The sequence below is a fragment of the Vipera berus genome (assembly GCF_964194415.1).
Source record: "Vipera berus genome assembly, chromosome: 6".
Lineage (NCBI taxonomy): Eukaryota > Metazoa > Chordata > Lepidosauria > Squamata > Viperidae > Vipera > Vipera berus.
Window position 1 is genome coordinate 49,366,555 of NC_138208.1, and position 16,846 is coordinate 49,383,400.

Below are 16,846 nucleotides of genomic sequence, written 5' to 3' on the forward strand. Positions count from 1 at the left end.
TGCCTATGGGGGCCTGGGCAGGAGTGGGACAGATCTGAGGGTCTCTGGGCCAGGGCCAAGCAGTGGGGGCCGTTCCCTCTCTGTTTCCAGGATGGCTTCGCGGGCCGCATGAAACCACTTTGCGGGCCAGATCCGGCCCCCGGGCCTTGTGTTTGACATGTCTGGTCTATAACCTCCTTAACACTTATTGAATATGCTTGTTCAACCTATTTTAAATCCAGTTGCTGTACAGCCTTCATGTCTAGGTGTTCCATTAGGAAGGGAATAGGAAAATAACTTGAACTATAGATGGATGTGCATAAACAGCTATGAGATATTCTCCTATTATGAACAAAACAAAGCTTCACAAATTGATTATGGAGGATTAGACACCTCAGTGCATATTCAGATAATGACACAAAGCAAAAGAGCTCTAACTAAAGATGTAGTTAAAAATGTCTTGATTATTATCTTCATATTTTATGCTTTATCAGGTAAAAGAGAGGAAAGGATTTGCCAGAAAATAATGGTTAGAACTACTGTAAGAAAAGAAGACTGCATAAGCCAAAGTCCTGTAAGTATAAATGCCTAATTTGGGGAATACTTCATATATACAGTATAGGAGCACTTTTTTTTTCTTTCATTCAATCTTGTTTGAGTCTTGGAGACTGTTAGATCGTGGGCTCAGGACCGCATGGCCAAGATGGACGACGCAGGACAACAGGGTTCAGCATAACTTCCTTTATTGATGTAGCACAGACTTGGCAAACAAAGGGGCAACTGCCCCTCTTATATACCTAGCCAGGTATACTTGGAACCAATCCCATTGTCCGGATTTCCCGCCAAAGACTGCCCTGCCAATCCTGACAGGGCACCCTGCCACCTGGTGGTGTCAGTGGCTATCTCTGTGAACATTTCCTATATACATATATACATAACAGAGACTGCCTGGACAAGTTCCTGCAGTTTTGTTGGCAAGATTTTTTAGAAGTGGTTTGCCATTGTCTCTAGTCACTTTCTCCCAGCCTTAGAGCATATCAGCTGCTAAAACATGCTTGTAATTAGTGTGGTAAACATACATGCAAGTCCTGTTACCATTTTGACATCTGGAAAATCTCTCTCCCTAATAATATCCTCCTACTCATACAAAGAATTTTCAGTTTAATTACTTTTACCCTAACATTATTTAAATGCTGACTTCATCTGTTTGGAGACATCTCAAACCAGATGACTAGTGCAAAATAGAATTGCCTCTCCTAATTAGGAAATGACAAGTTCTTTAATTTGGATACCAAAGCCTACTGATAACCCAAGTAAGACTTGAGTTGAATTAATATTGAGGGGACTTGTTCTGCCAATAATCAAGTTGTTGTATTTACACCAGCATAACCTCTAAGTTATCTCCAAAGGCAGGACTATGTGTATCACAGTAGTTCAGCCTATTGGGGATCAGGGCATGAGGTTGGCTCAATAGTAGTAACTCTGGCTCAATAGTACTAACTGTGAATCCTAATGGACAATCACTTAAATATGAGCCAGCAGTGTGCTGCAGCTCCATATAAGCCAACACAGTGCTAGGCTGCATTAACAGAGGGACAGAATCAAGATCACATGAAGTGTTAATATCACTTTACTGTATAATGCTTTGGTAAGACCACACTTGAAATACTGTCTCCACTTTTGGTCCCCATGATGTAAAAAAGATGTTGAGACTCTAGAAAGAGTGCAGAAAAGACCAACAAAGATGATCAGGGGACTGGAGGCTAAAACATATAAAGAACAGTTGCTGGAATTGGGTATGTCTAGTTTAATGAAAATAAGGGGTGACATGATAGCAGTGTTCTAATATCTCAGGGGTTGCCACAAAGAAGAGGGAGTCAAGCTATTCTCCAAGGCGCCTGAAGGTAGGACAAGAAGGAATGTAGGGAAACTAATCAAAGAGAGAAACAACCTAGAATTAAGGAGAAATTTCCTGACAGCTAAAACAATTAATCAGTGGAACAACTTGCTTCCAGAAGTTGTGAATACTCCAACACTAGAAGTTTTTAAGAAGAGATTGGACAACCATTTGTTTGAAATGGTATAGGATTTCCTGTCCTCCAAGGTCCCTTCCAACTACAATTCTTTTCTGTTATTCAGTATCTCTTGGATGGTGATGCAGAAACCAGGAGTCATCAACATATTATCAGCATTACACCCAGATCAGTGGGTGATATCTTTCATAGCTTTAATCTAAATGTTAAATAGCAAGGGAAGAGGTCTGGGCTTTGGAGGACTCTGCTTAGGGGTTCCATGGGTTCAAATTTGTCTGCCCCAAGCACCATAGACTAGAACCACCTACTCAAGTAAGAGTATAATCACCATCAAATAGTATCTTCCCTACTTCAAACCCTTGTGAATACCCCTGAATGGTTTAATGGTAGATGATACTGGATACCACTAAGAGGTCTAATAGAACCAACAGCGACACCATTTTCCATAAGAAGGGATATGCATGCACAAGAATAAGTATTTGTTTGAGCATATTACCTCATCTAATGTCCATGGATATGGGTATGCAGGAATATTAAGCTTGCTGCCTTGAACTGGAGATGTCCTTTTATTTATTAATATTGCTTTCTCTCCTTCCATGACAGGCATGGATGCATTTAGGCAGCACACTAATACATACATTAAAGTAATATTAGCATACAGTATGTTTCATAATAGTGCACAAATGTCTTGTTTTCAGAATTAAATGGCAAAGCTATCATAAAAAGGAAATTGGCAGAGGAAGTAAGCTGGCTGATAGTGAATAGACCATGGGCCTATTGCAGGAGACCTGAACACACAAAAGATTCAGCAAGATGATGAATTTCCAAATTTTTAAAATATATTAATGACTGCAGCTTTCAATAAATTAAATGATAAAATTTGAAACTATCAATGACATCCTTCTCCTTCCTGTCTCCAACAGATAAGTGTGGCTTCTTGTGATGGGAAATGCCCCTCTGCTACAATTTTTAATGTCAACATTGATAGCCACTTAAGGTTCTGCAAATGCTGCCGTGAAAATGGAGTTCAGAATCTAACAGTGCCACTTTATTGCTCTGGAAATGGCACTGAAATTCTGTATGTTGTGCAGGAACCTACGGACTGTTCATGCCAGTGGAATTAAAATTTTTATGATTGCATGCAAACCAAGATTCTGTTCTTTCTTATGATCAGATTTATATTTTCTCAATTTAAATATGCATATGTAAAAAGGGGGCATATTAATTTTTGACACATATGGAAGACTTAATTCACTTTACAGTAAAGTACTTCTATTCAGGCATGTGAAATATTTATGTAATTCACCATGATCAGCCATTCAGTTGTGTCCGACCCTCAGCCACTCTATGGATCAGCATTCTCTATATCTCTTTATCTTGCATCACCTCGTTCAGATCTGCCATGGTCATCCCAGAGTCATTCTTTATGGTGTCGAGCCAACAGATACTAAGATGGCCCCTTCTCATTTTTCCGCTGATCACTCCCAGCATGACAGATTTTTCGAGTGAGTCAGCTTGCATGACATGACGAAAGTATGACAACTTCTGTTTGGAGATCTTGACTTCAAGTGATATTTTAGGTGAGGTTCAGTCTAGGACTTCTTTGTTATTTTTGCAGTCCACAGTATGTGTACTAGTTGCCTCCATCACCAGGTCAAAGGCTTCCACCCTTCTCCTATCTGCCAAGTTGTGCAGTCATAAATAGCAATCAGAAAAAGTATTGTGTTAACTAATCTGCATTGGCTGTGAGGGTCTCTCTTTACTCTTCCAGATATTATTCATGCCAGACATTGCAGTTCTTCGAAGTGCTATACGCCTTCTGATCTCATTTATGTAATTAGCCAACATTAACCACCTAACAGGGACGTGGTGGCTCAGTGGGTTAGGATGCTGAGCCTGTCGATCAGATGGTTGGCAGTTTGGCGGGTCGAATCCCGAGTGCCGTGTAACAGAGTGAGCGCCTGTTACTCGTCCCAGCTTCTGCCAACCTAGCAGTTCGAAAGCACGTAAAAATGCAAGTAGAAAAATAGGGACCACTACGGTGGGAAGGTAGCAGCGTTCCATGAGCCTTTGGCATCTAGTCATGCCGGCCACATGACCACGGAGACATCCTCGGACAAGCGCTGGCTCTTCGGCTTTGAAACGGAGATGAGCACCGGCCCCTAGAGTCGGAAACGACTAGCACGCATGTGCGGGGGAACCTTTACCTTTTTAACCACCTAACACGTGCCTAGTCCTGGGGTTATATCAAAACTTTGCAGTTTATCAGCACTTCCACTGACATCACTAATTGTTCCTCAAGAGTAATCCCATTCTGCATTGTAATATTTGTGATATTTTATTAAAATTTTGAAATACATAACCTATTTCTTATTTTTCTTTTCTAGCATACTTTTTATTACTATGACTGCATGTGGTAATTTCTTATAAAGCATTTTGACATTATTTTATATTTACAAGAATTTATGGAAAAATAAATGATAGTTTCCATACTTTGCAGGGATTAAAGTGTAATTTGAAATGCTATGCACTCCTTAAGAGGAAAATGCATGAAAAAGCTGCATATTTCAGAAAGCATATGTTGTGTAGAAGGTTAACTATAATAGACTAATGTATATTTTGTGCAATAGTTCATGGTATTTCCAATATCTCTTTTGAACACTTGATTATGTGTTACAATATTTGTAATACATAAAATACTGTATATAAATAAATATTTTTAAAAAGAATTGTTATTGTATATTGTTGCCATTGGAAACTGTTTTAATAACTAAGACTTTTATTGGAAAGACAAAATGAACATTCAAGAAAAACCCTTTAGAAAGTTATTTTTTTATATACAGCCTTTTAACAAATCATTTGTTAAGTTCTAGGGGAAGATTACAAGTTACATGAAAGTATGAATAATGAACTTCCCAGATGTGCTCCAATTATATAGTAAAGGAAAAAGGGAAGAAATAAGGTAGAGAGGTGATTAATGCTTAATCCCATTGCTCATTTTTATTTTTCAAATCACCTTTCAGATAGTTCTCTCAGTAGGGATTCCAAGCATTTGTTTACTTATACATCAGAGGAAAGTGGAAGGCAAATTAAACATACTGTATGTGCAGGAAGAAAGGGACGCGGTGGCTTAGTGGGTTAGGACGCTGAGCTTGTCGATCAGAAGGTCGGCAGTTTGGCGGGTCAAATCCTGAGTGCCGCGTAACAGAGTGAGCGCCTGTTACTCGTCCCAGCTGCTGCCAACCTAGCAGTTCGAAAGCACGTAAAAATGCAAGTAGAAAAATAGGGACCACTACGGTGGGAAGGTAACAACGTTCCATGCGCCTTTGGCGTCTAGTCATGCCGGCCACGTGACCACGGAGACGTCCTCGGACAAGCGCTGGCTCTTCGGCTTTGAAACGGAGATGAGCACCGGCCCCTAGAGTCGGAAACAACTAGCACGTGTGTGCGGGGGAACCTTTACCTTTACCTTTATGGTGGGAAGGTAACAGCGTTCCGTGCGCCTTTGGCGTCTAGTCATGCTGGCCACATGACCACAGAGACGTCCTCAGACAAGCGCTGTCTCTTCAGCTTTGAAACGGAGATGAGCACCGGCTCCTAGAGTCGGAAACAACTAGCACGCATGTGCGGGGGAACCTTTACCTTTACCTATGTGCAGGAGAGATAACTCCCTTCCTTCATCTGCTTTTCTCTTAAAAATAGCCGTCCTAAATAAAATGTTATTAGAAAAACTACATCTGTATTAAAATCTAGTTTGGTACCTCACTTTATTTTGTGATCAATTACTAGAAACAGATTATGAAATGATTTTTTTTCATTTAGGGGAGTATCCATTTAATTAAAATGAAATGTGCTGTTCCAAACAAAGATGTTTACTCAGCCTGTAAAAGGGGCTTTTCTGCTGATCATGTAAAACTGCCTTATAGTATTGATGAAAGCTTCCTGCAGAGCTGAGAGTTGCAAATATAGTGCATTTTTGCAAGCAAATGTATGTCACAGGTGTATTTTAGCTCCACAATAGTAGAGAGTGAATAGGGAAAATGTTTGTCTTTCTTTAAACAAGTGGTCTAATTGGAAACTGGGTATGGGAAAACGCACTTGAAAATTTTAAACATCAGTCCTAAAACAAACATTTCAAACTTAGTAATATTTCCATGTGAGTAGCTTTGGACAAGATTTCATTATTAAAAATGGCTGAATAATTATCTAATTCACCTAGGCTTGAAGGCAAAATACCTAGTTTATAAACACAATAAAATGTAATTTCGTACCCTACAAACATACTTTTCTATATGAAGGTGCCATAAAACAAATAGATAAATAAGGTGTAATCAACATATTTTAAAATCTGTTAGGATTATTTATAAAATAGATGACAATATATATTTACTTTGATTTATATTTCTGCTTTTCCATTTTGAATCTTCATTTTGAATAAGTCTGTTTAATCCCTATTTCCCTAACAAACCCAACAAAATCCTTTATGATTCTGTTATTCATATTATTTTAAAATATTTTTTCAATACTATTGTGTAGTACTTTAATCTAGGAATCCTCTTTCCTGTTCTTAACTGAATGCTATACCCATTTCTGTGATCTGTAGCTGCCTTTACTTGCAAAACCCATACATTTAACTCCAAGCCTTCTAACAAATTTCAAAATCCTCAAATTATCCCAATTTGACCCCCATTACTCTAGGGTCCCTTTGAAGATAACCAATTGAATGCAATTTTCCTAACTGTGGTATCCTAAGTCAACTAGCTATCTACCTGGCTCTCGATCCTTCAAACAGTAGTTATACGGAGTATTCAGCAAGTAAGACAGTAAACTGAATGAGGATAATATTCATGGCTATTACTGAAATGCCATATGAATCTGGCGCATGAAATAATAAAAAAAAAGTTTTCCCAAGAAAGTTCTGCACTTCCGATGGTGGGGATGACTGTATCAACGCCACCCAAAACGTTCCTGCTGGAAGGCAGGCGGACCATCTGTCACCGCTGGAGGAATCCACTCCGCCCTCAGAGCTCTTTCGTTCAGTCAGGTCAGCCCTCCCGTTTACTTCGAGGCGTCCCTCAGCCCACTCAGCGGGATGGTGAGGTGGTCAAAAGGAACTGGACTGGGGGAAGTAAAGGCACGGGAAACGGCGCGCCACTCCCGCAGGGGACCCGGGGGCGCTCGCAGGCGTCCTCCCTCTTTCCTCGGCGAGCAGCAGGTGGGTTTTGCGCGCGAGAGGCGGCCGAGATCCTACCGGCGCTGGGCGAGGTTTGCCGGAAGGAATCTTTGGGAATCACTTAGTGAGCCAAACCAAGTGACCGAGCGCGAACGCTTGATTCGGCAGCAAGGTCCTCCGGAGGTGGGCAGAGCAAGCTCTTTTGGAGGAGCTTGGCTACTCACTCTGTACGGAAGAGGAAAGAGGTCTTGTACAAACCGTATTTTGGCTATGCCGGAACCGTATTCTCCTCCCAATGCGACCTGCTTGGCTGATCTTCGCTTCAGACTCTCAGTCTAATTTCTTTTGAATAACTGAGAACCTCGTGGCTTTGAAAAGAGGATGGTTTTGGGGTTAAGAATTATAGCGATCGAGGTTGGGCACATATGGTGAATAATTCTGGCAAAAAGGAATCCATGAACTCTATGCTCCACCATGTGCACAGAAACATCTAATCATGAAATTAGTGTCATCTTTCTTGTCTGCTGTCTGATTAGTCAGATTAATGTGTGTTTTTGTATTACCCATCTAGGTAACTTTGGTTGATTTCAGACAAGCTAAATGAAGTCAGAAATGGTGGGCAATCCCCAGGAAACTTCAGGGCTATAGACTAACTGGGAAAAGCCCTCCTGGATGAAGGCAATGGCAATCTTGTTTGCATTATTGTTCCATCAACATAAAATTAACAGCCCTCAAACTCAGCTTGTAGGAAACTCACCTAATCAAGACAGGATGGTAAGGGAAATCCAAAGTTCAAGGCTACTTTCCCTCATAGAAACTCACTGCGTGATTTTGAGACCCAGAAAAGGATCAAGGCATCTAAAGAAGCCATTTATTCAAGGTTTCTGGAAAGAAGACCCAAAACAGATTGTCTAAATGTTGTTTCCAACAAACTTGACTTTCTTGCCATGGGTTTTCTTCAGGCAGCTTAGTCCCTTCTAGACATAGTTGGCACTCACTGGAGGTTCACAGTAGCGAGAGGTCGCTGCTGCTTGAAAGTTAGAACTTCCAAATGAATGATCCCTTGCCAGTCAGCTCATTCCTTCTCCACATAGTAATAACCACATTTTAGGATTCAGTGGCTGATGTGTTGATTACGATTAGGAATAACAGAGTCTGTAGAACTAAAAGGAATGGCATCCAATTCAGGCTCTAGGTGATGGTACCTCCTAAAGTGGATATGGGTCAATATAATAGCAGTTCTTAGATTTCAGCTTCCATGATCTCCAATGTACTTAGCTGTTCCTCAGAGTGAAAGCTGGTCATGCCACACAACATTCCTTTAATGATACTGGTTGAGTGTCTGCAATATCCTTCTGACCTCCGTATTTTATTTTATTTTATTTTATTTTATTTTATTTTATTTTATTTTATTTTATTTTATTTTATTTTGTATCCCGTCTTTATTATTTTTACAAATAACTCAAGGCAGCGAACATATTCAACACACCTTCCTCCTCCTATTTTCCTTTGTTCCATTATATTACTATATAGAGTATAAATCTCTTCCTTCCACCACATCCCACAGAAAGTATAATGTACATTTATTTATTTAACATATGGCATACAATGACATGGAAATCTACACATGCTTGACACAATGCAGTCCTAGATTGCTAGCTCATTCTGTTTGGTGTTTGCATGCCTACTCTTGGTACACTGCAGGGAGCAAACTAGCAGCACTTGGGTTGCTGGCTCTTCCAGGCTCCTCCACTGGTCTTGCCTTGCCTCATGTTGCAATACCTCACATCCAGCCAGGTCCAGCACCAGCTTCTGCTCTCCGCACACATGAACGCAGCTAGTTTTTCCCCACCTATGTGGTACCCATTTATCTACTTGCAATATTGCATGCTTTTGAACTGCTGGAGGGGCAGGAGCTGAGGATTGAGCAGTGGGAGCTCACTCTGTCTCATGAAGCCAGGCTCAAATAGTCATTTCTGGCAGGCGGGTGCAGCATCATTGCCACCGCATCCCCCATGAATAATGGACAATATTGCTTGTATTTTAAATAGGTATACATTAACATTTCTTCCTATGATACAATTTTAAATATAAAAAGAAATCGTTAGATGTGCTAGATACAAAACATTACAAATACTTTATCAATAATTAAACTCTCTGTATGCGCATGTATATGTATATATGTACTGTATAATCATATGCATCACCAAAAAGCTATGATATTACTTTGCTCAAATTATTGTAGTTGTATGTATCGTTTGGATATGAAAGTGACTTATGACTGTTTTTCACAGTGACAACCTTTGCAGCATCCCATGATCCTGTGATAAAATTTCAGATACTTGGCAACTGGTTCATACTTATAACCGTTGCTGTGTTCCAGGTCACGTGATCAACTTTTGCGACCATTTGACAAGCAAAGACAATGGGGAAGCCAGATTCACTTAAAAACCAGGTTACTAACTTGTCAAGTGCAGTTATTCACTTAACAACTGTGGCAAGAAAAGTTGTAACATGGGGCAAAACTCACTTATCAAATATCTCACTTAACCAAAATTGTGGTTGTAAGTTGAGGACTACCTGTATTAGTGGCACATGATCATATACTGAAAAAAGATCTAACTTGAAAACTGAATACATGCCTGTTTTCTCAAAGATGTGAGTACAGAATAATGTATTTTAAAAATCAAGTAGATTTCATTATTTTATTTCTTTCTTTTTACAAGATTGGCTTCATCATTTAATTAGAACTCATTCAATTAGAAGTCTGACTCATTTTAAAATCTGAGGCTAAAACACACTATGGACAAGACAACGTGCTTTCTAATTGTGATCCAATATGTATTTCAGGTAAGAACAGATATCTTCTGGTGTTTGGTATTCTTTTTAGGAACATACTGTACAGATACAGCATACAGTATAGCATGACTGGATAAGATATTTTATTGCCACTTAAACATTTATTTGGACAATGTGAAATTAGGGGTAGGAATATACTTGTTTACTCTTTATTTAGTTAGCTGAATTCTGGATATACACTTCTTTTCACTTAAATCACAACTTTTTCTAGTAGCGGCAGTGCTGATTTGGTACTGGGGATTTACGTAGATTCCATTTCTCATCAATGCTTTGGGTACTAAAACACTGTCTCATGTTTCTTGATCCTTTAATCAAGAATGATATCATGAAATGCTGGAAAGCAATGTTCTCGAGGTATTCTGCCATCTGTAATGAATATTAATATCTGGAAATTCAGGATTTTTTTAAATCCAAGCCAGAGAATAAAGGCCAACATTTAATGATGATCTTCATGATATGAACTGCGTCATAGTCTGAGACAAACAAATGTTAACTCTGATGTCATTGCTAATGATATGTAGAATTATATACAGTAACAATGCTGGGATGCTTTAATATTCATGTTCTGAGGGAACACCTGCTGCCGGCATCAAGCTCCCTTCGTCCTGTGCGCTCCCACAGGGAGGGTCTTCTCAGGGTACTGCCGGTAAAAGATTGCCGGTGGACAATACCCAGGGGGAGGGCCTTCTCTGTGGGTGCGCCTGCCCTTTGGAACCAGCTGCCTGTAGAGCTTAGGACTGCCCCTGATCTTCGCTCATTCCGTCGGGACCTGAAGACCTGGCTCTTTGAGCTCTCTGGCCTAGACTGAGAATATTAATTGGGATTTTAATTGTATTTTAACTGGGGATTTATTTCAAGGTCAATATAATCTTTTTAATTGGTTTTAAGTTTTGTAATTTGTTGTATTGTTTTTAAAAACCTTGTGAACCGCCCTGAGTCCTACGGGAGAAGGGCGGTATATAAATCGAATAAATAAATAAATAAATAAATAAATAAATAAATAAATAAATAAATAAATAAATAAATAAATGTTGTGAAATATCTCCACCTGACTTTTATCTTTTACTAAAGATAACCAGCAACCTGAAGTGTGACAAAGTGAAGAAACCTTCTAGAGCTGTTTCCTTGGAATGGTCAACATTTCCAGAAGATCAGCATCCAGATTTTTATATTATAACATATCACATCCTTGATGACTTTGCTCAAAAAGTAAGCCAAACTCTTCGTTGTTGTATATCTTTAGCGGTGCTGTTCTTTTTTCTTTGATGGAAAATGTGTTAAAAATATTGTGTAGAATGCTTATAATCTATAAAATATATTACATTTATTACTATTTGATAATATGGATAATCTTGACATTGATAATACTGTATTGATACGTAAAATGGGTCATAAGCATTAAATCATAAAACAGGTATGTTTGTTTAATGGTAAACAATGGCACATATAAACGGGTTTTTTGGGGGGTGGGAGTTATGATTACATTTGATGACTATTGAAAGGCTAATGCTTGGTTCTTTAGTTGCTACTTTTCTGGTAGTTATTTCTTTATTTTATTCTTAAGCAATCGCAAAGTAAAGCAATTGAAATATCTTTGTAAAGCAGACTCTGCAGAGCTCATTATAACTTTGTGGATTATTACTAGTCCGGATATTATATTAAGTTGGAAATCTTGATAAATATACAAAGGGCCCTAATTTATACAAAAACATAGCCGTAAGTACTGAAACATAAATCACATTTTGTTCAAATATTTGTTTATGATTTCAGCCTCAGGTATAATACTGTATTAGTTTTTAAAGTAAATATTTTTTCCCCAAAAATATAGAATATGAAAAGCATTTCTTCAATTCAAGTAAAAGTACAGAAAGTTACAGTTCTACTTGAAGAAGGCAAGAAATACGATGTGATGATCCAATCAGTGAAAAGTGGAAAAGTTCTATATGTGAAATCATTTACAATATGTAAGTAAGACAACATGTACAGATAATGCTCGACTTATACCAGTTCATTTAATGACCATTCGAAGTTACAACAGCACTGAAAAAATGATTTATGACAGTTTTTCACACTTATGACCATTGTGGCATTCCTATGGTCACATGATTAAAATTTAGACACTTGGCAACTGGTTCATATTTATGACAGCTGCAGTGTCATGTGATCACCTTTTGCGACCTTCTGACAAGCAAAGTTCACTTAACTATCGTGTAAGTAACTTACTGTAACAACTGCAGTGATTCACTTAACAACTGTGGCAAGACAGATGATAAAATGGAACAAAATTAACTTAACAACTCTCTCACTTAGCAACAATAATTTTGGGCTCAATTGTGGTTATATGTCAAGGACTACCTGTACTCCATATAAACTTCCCCCACATTAAATTTGCATTAAAATTAATATGAAAACATAATGTGATGCAAATATTACTTATTACCATGTTGGCATTTTGTTGATCAAAATTGTACATTTCTGTTTCAGTTGCTTTTTGTTAGTTTTATACAGTACAAGTTTAGGGGGGATGTTTAATTCTGATTCATATAATTGTCAAATTGTTTTTTTGCATTAATATTGATCATGGGGCTCGTGTAAACTTTCAGAGAATAATTCACACCTTGTCAACTTTATTTATTTGTTTATCTTATTTATATGGCAGCCATCTCACAAAAAACATGATTGTCATGAATGGATTATGGGGCTGCCTTTAAAGACCATTCTATCACTGTTCCAAACTATCACTGTTCTAGAAGGTGATTATGTGGCAGTGATGGATATGCTGTGATGTGCTATGAATGCCGTTACTGGTTCCAGGTGCGATGCCAAGGGCTGGTTATCACCTATAAAGCTTTTCATGGCATATGGCCTGTTTATTTGAAGTCTGCCTCGAATAAGCAATAGTTTCTGCCTGGTTTAGTGAGAGTGGGCAAGGTGGCTATGCTTCATGTTTCTTCCATTAAACAGTGTCAACCATGAGAACTTAAAAAGTATGCTTCTTCGTTGCAGTGCCTGCAACATTCATATAGCAAATACCCTGATGATATTTGGAAAGATACTGGAAAATTTGGCTACTCTCCCAGGCTTTAGGGTAGGGTAGTGATCAAGGTCTTATAGTATGCTTGGTTTGTTATAAAAAATTGCCTTCTGGATCTGTATGTACTTGTTCTTACTTTCTAAGCTGCCCACTTACATTGAGCACTCTAAACTGCATTAAATAAAATAAATAGCTGCATTAAATAAAAATAAATAACTATAATTGAGTTGTTCAGTTAGAGTAACTTAATCAAACTTACTCTCTAAACTGAATTAATTTAGTTCAAATATTTGATTTCAATTAATGTTATATTCTGAACTGGACCAATCTAAATCAGATGGGAACTGAACTGTATATTATTGATATACACTATTCTCCTTTGTAAAATTTATTTTTCAGAATGGATGATTGTCATAATGTTTATTCAAACATAGTAGTTCCTCTTAGCTGCCATTAGTATCAGATTGTTTTGCACACATTACTATTTGGAGCAAAGAATTTAACATGTCTGCATTTTTGAAAATGAGCTTTTCACTTTTTCAATTTTAGTAGATAGTTTTACATACTGTATAAAATGCAAACAGACACATAAATACAGTTGTGCTGAACTGAAATAATTTTCAGTTTATTTATTGACCACATATCTATCTTGCCATTGTCCAGGGTGTCCATTTATAAGCCTGATTCAAAATAATTTATCTTAATGTAAATAATCTAACATAGAATTTGATTTTCTCTATGTCTATTATAGATGGAATTCCAGAAAGTAGTGTCAAAACTCATGTGACAAGTACTAGTGTATTGTTTAATTGGAGCATGCTGGTTCATGATTTTTCCATAGGAATTTTCCATAATAATGTTTCTTGTATATTTAAAAATCAAGAACGATTTTATGAATGGACTGATCTGAGACCTGCAACGTTGCACACATTTTCTCTTCAATTTAAGCAACTTGACTTAGAATTTATTAATGTATATCAGATACTGGAGTTTGAAATTGAAACAGGTCAGTATTGTAATTAATGTCTTATTGTCACTTTTCTCTGTGAATATCATATACTGTAGTTCTGCATTAAACCATGACCATTGTCTGATTGATAACATGTAAGCTTTGGTTTGTTTTTTTTAAAAGTTCCTTTAAAGAAATGTAGAGAGTAAATATAACTAGTGAACATAATAGTGAAACATGTCCCAATTCATTGCATTACAATCCTTTGCTAAATTTCCAGATGTAAATTTCTATTGAAATAGGAGGCAGGTCTTCTGCTATTTAGTGAGAATAACAATATATAACTTTAGTGAATTATGAATTATAATGAAAATATACTACTCATTACAGTTTACTCCAATTAAAGAATTTATACATAATAGTATTTAAATTTTCCTGAAACTGTTTTTGTAATAATAGTGATAAAAATATGAATTATTTTACTTAACTCTGAACTCTTTTACTGAAAGATTTTGATTGTTTCAAAAACTTCAGAATTACACTAAAATATATGCTTGTACACACACAATTTTTACATTCATTATATCTATAGTATCATCTGTGGACTAAGTATAGGAAATAATATGTGAATGCACCATTGATTATACCATCATAGTGGAATGAAATTCATTATGCATGTTAATGAATTTACGAATTTAATGGATGAAAAAATCTACTTCATTCCACTTTTTAACTTGTTTGAGATATGGCTTTTTAAAATTTTATTTTAACATTCATATGAATTTATTTACAAAAGCATGTCATTAAATATTCCTTATTAGGCTTGTGTTCAGATGGTTGGGCAGCTTTCAAACAGAGTTGCTATAAGGTTAATACAGACAGCAAACCTTGGAATATGGCACAACATCAGTGTGGATTGTTTTCAACTGGGGCACATCTTGTTGATATTAGAAACAAAGAAGAATATGCCTTTATAACTTCTTATCTTCAGTCATTCCACCAGCTAAACCTGATATGGACAGGACTTAATGATATTAAGGTCAGCATATTAATTCTTAACAAACTCTAGATCTGATATTGATATTTTGGCTTCCTGCTACAGATTTTGAATAGTAATACACACACACACACACACACACACAAACACACACAGACACGTATCTTAATTTTCAGCAACACTACTATAAAAGCATAATTTACACATGTATTAACAATTATAGCAAAATAATGATTAATTTAAATTATTACTTAAAATGTATGAAGTATATTGAAGAAAACAATTTATTAATTTAACAAAATCAGTCATCTTGTTTCTTTTAGGAGGAAGGACATCTCACGTGGACTGATGACTCCCCATATCTTGGAGAATCTGAATTTTCTTCTCTGTCACTGATACCAGAAAATGAAACTGATTGCTATGCTTTCCAGAGAAATCCATTTGTTCCAGATTATCTCTTCGTAGGATTTTTCTGCTATATCTCTTTGCCATATATTTGTAAATATGAATGTAATTATTTTTTCAAGTTTAATTTTTTTATTAAATTTTATTCTTTAAAGCAAAAAAAAATGCTTATTGCGAATTGATATTTTTAATTTTAAATTTGATTTTTTTGCAGTATCTTCAGTTCCTGAAAACTTCACGTTTAAAGTACAGGATGTCGGTACAAACGAAGCAGCCTTTTTTTGGAGCAGTTTGAATGGTTGGCTGAATTCAGATTTTCAACTTAACGTTAAGTACTATTCTGAACACTCAGAACAGTATACCAATTTTTTAAATCTAAATTCAACACACACAAACACTTTCAACTTGAACCCAGGTCATTCTTACAGATTTTTGTTGTCAGCCCAGAGTCCTGAAGGAGCACAAATTAGTTTGCATCCTGTTATGACGGTAGAGACAAGTAAGTTACAATAACATAAAAATTGTGTTGTGCGTCCTTATTTAATATATATGCTCCTTTAAAACAAAAAGTGGTTTTGTGTTTAATGTCCTCTGAGTAAACAACCAGATTCAAATTCTGGTATCCCTCAGAATATATGACAAATTAATGTTAACATTAATATATAGTAAAAATTATCGTAAAAATCTTATCTTTAAGGAAGCATTTACTACGTACAGTAGCATCTAAAGATATTTAGCTTATTATCTCAAATTATACAGTATAAGGTTTGAAGGTCTAATGGAGGTTTGCTGCTGTGTGTCCTGTATGCACACAACTCTTTCACTTCTTTGATGTATCAAGTCTGAATATGCAGAAAATCTCAAATAGCTTTTGAAACAGTTTTGAAGGTCTTGGAAAGATGTGGTTGCTTTAATGCCTTAAGGATGGTGAAAGCCATTTTCTCATTGGGGTTTTATAGTATTTTATAAGCCTCTTCTTCACTGCCACATTAATGTGCTCATTTGCCTCTTTTTGATGTGGCAGAAAAGTATGTTAACCCAGTTGTGCTATCCTTACAGCCTAGAAACAATTAACTCTTTATAATTTCAGGGTGCTGATTGGTGGAGCTCCTCTCTTCCTTTTCTATCTTACCCAGACTCATCTTCTGGCAGACAATAATAATTGAGTTTTCTGTGTACTATGGGTAGGGCAGGAGGGGGAAATTGGACAACCCCTCCAGGTTTATCCCATGAACCTTGTTTGACCAACCAATCTGGTTCTTTTACTTTTTTGCTACAAGATACCATTAAATTATAGCCTGCTCAATGCAAACTGAGTTGTCCATACATAACCCTCCTCTTTACTATTCATTGGGAAGGTAAATGAATGGAATATTTGAAAGCCTTAAAAGTGTTCTTTTTGGGATCTTATCACCTA

At 36.9% G+C, this 16,846-nt stretch overlaps 2 protein-coding genes across 2 annotated transcripts in view; both read left to right on the top strand.

Moving 5' to 3' along the window:
- OTOGL (otogelin like) overlaps positions 1-3,136 on the top strand; it is a gene marked incomplete at both ends in the record, with an annotated part of 100,156 nt that extends 97,020 nt beyond the window's left edge. The window contains 2 exons of the mRNA XM_081330625.1: positions 474-553; positions 2,936-3,136. Coding sequence (XP_081186751.1) covers positions 474-553; positions 2,936-3,136 — 281 coding nt within the window. The remainder of the gene's footprint in view (positions 1-473; positions 554-2,935) is intronic.
- A 6,851-nt stretch (positions 3,137-9,987) lies between these two features.
- PTPRQ (protein tyrosine phosphatase receptor type Q) overlaps positions 9,988-16,846 on the top strand; it is a gene marked incomplete at both ends in the record, with an annotated part of 121,039 nt that continues 114,180 nt past the window's right edge. The window contains 7 exons of the mRNA XM_081330626.1: positions 9,988-10,035; positions 11,116-11,253; positions 11,873-12,008; positions 13,830-14,084; positions 14,849-15,066; positions 15,348-15,534; positions 15,644-15,928. Coding sequence (XP_081186752.1) covers positions 9,988-10,035; positions 11,116-11,253; positions 11,873-12,008; positions 13,830-14,084; positions 14,849-15,066; positions 15,348-15,534; positions 15,644-15,928 — 1,267 coding nt within the window. The remainder of the gene's footprint in view (positions 10,036-11,115; positions 11,254-11,872; positions 12,009-13,829; positions 14,085-14,848; positions 15,067-15,347; positions 15,535-15,643; positions 15,929-16,846) is intronic.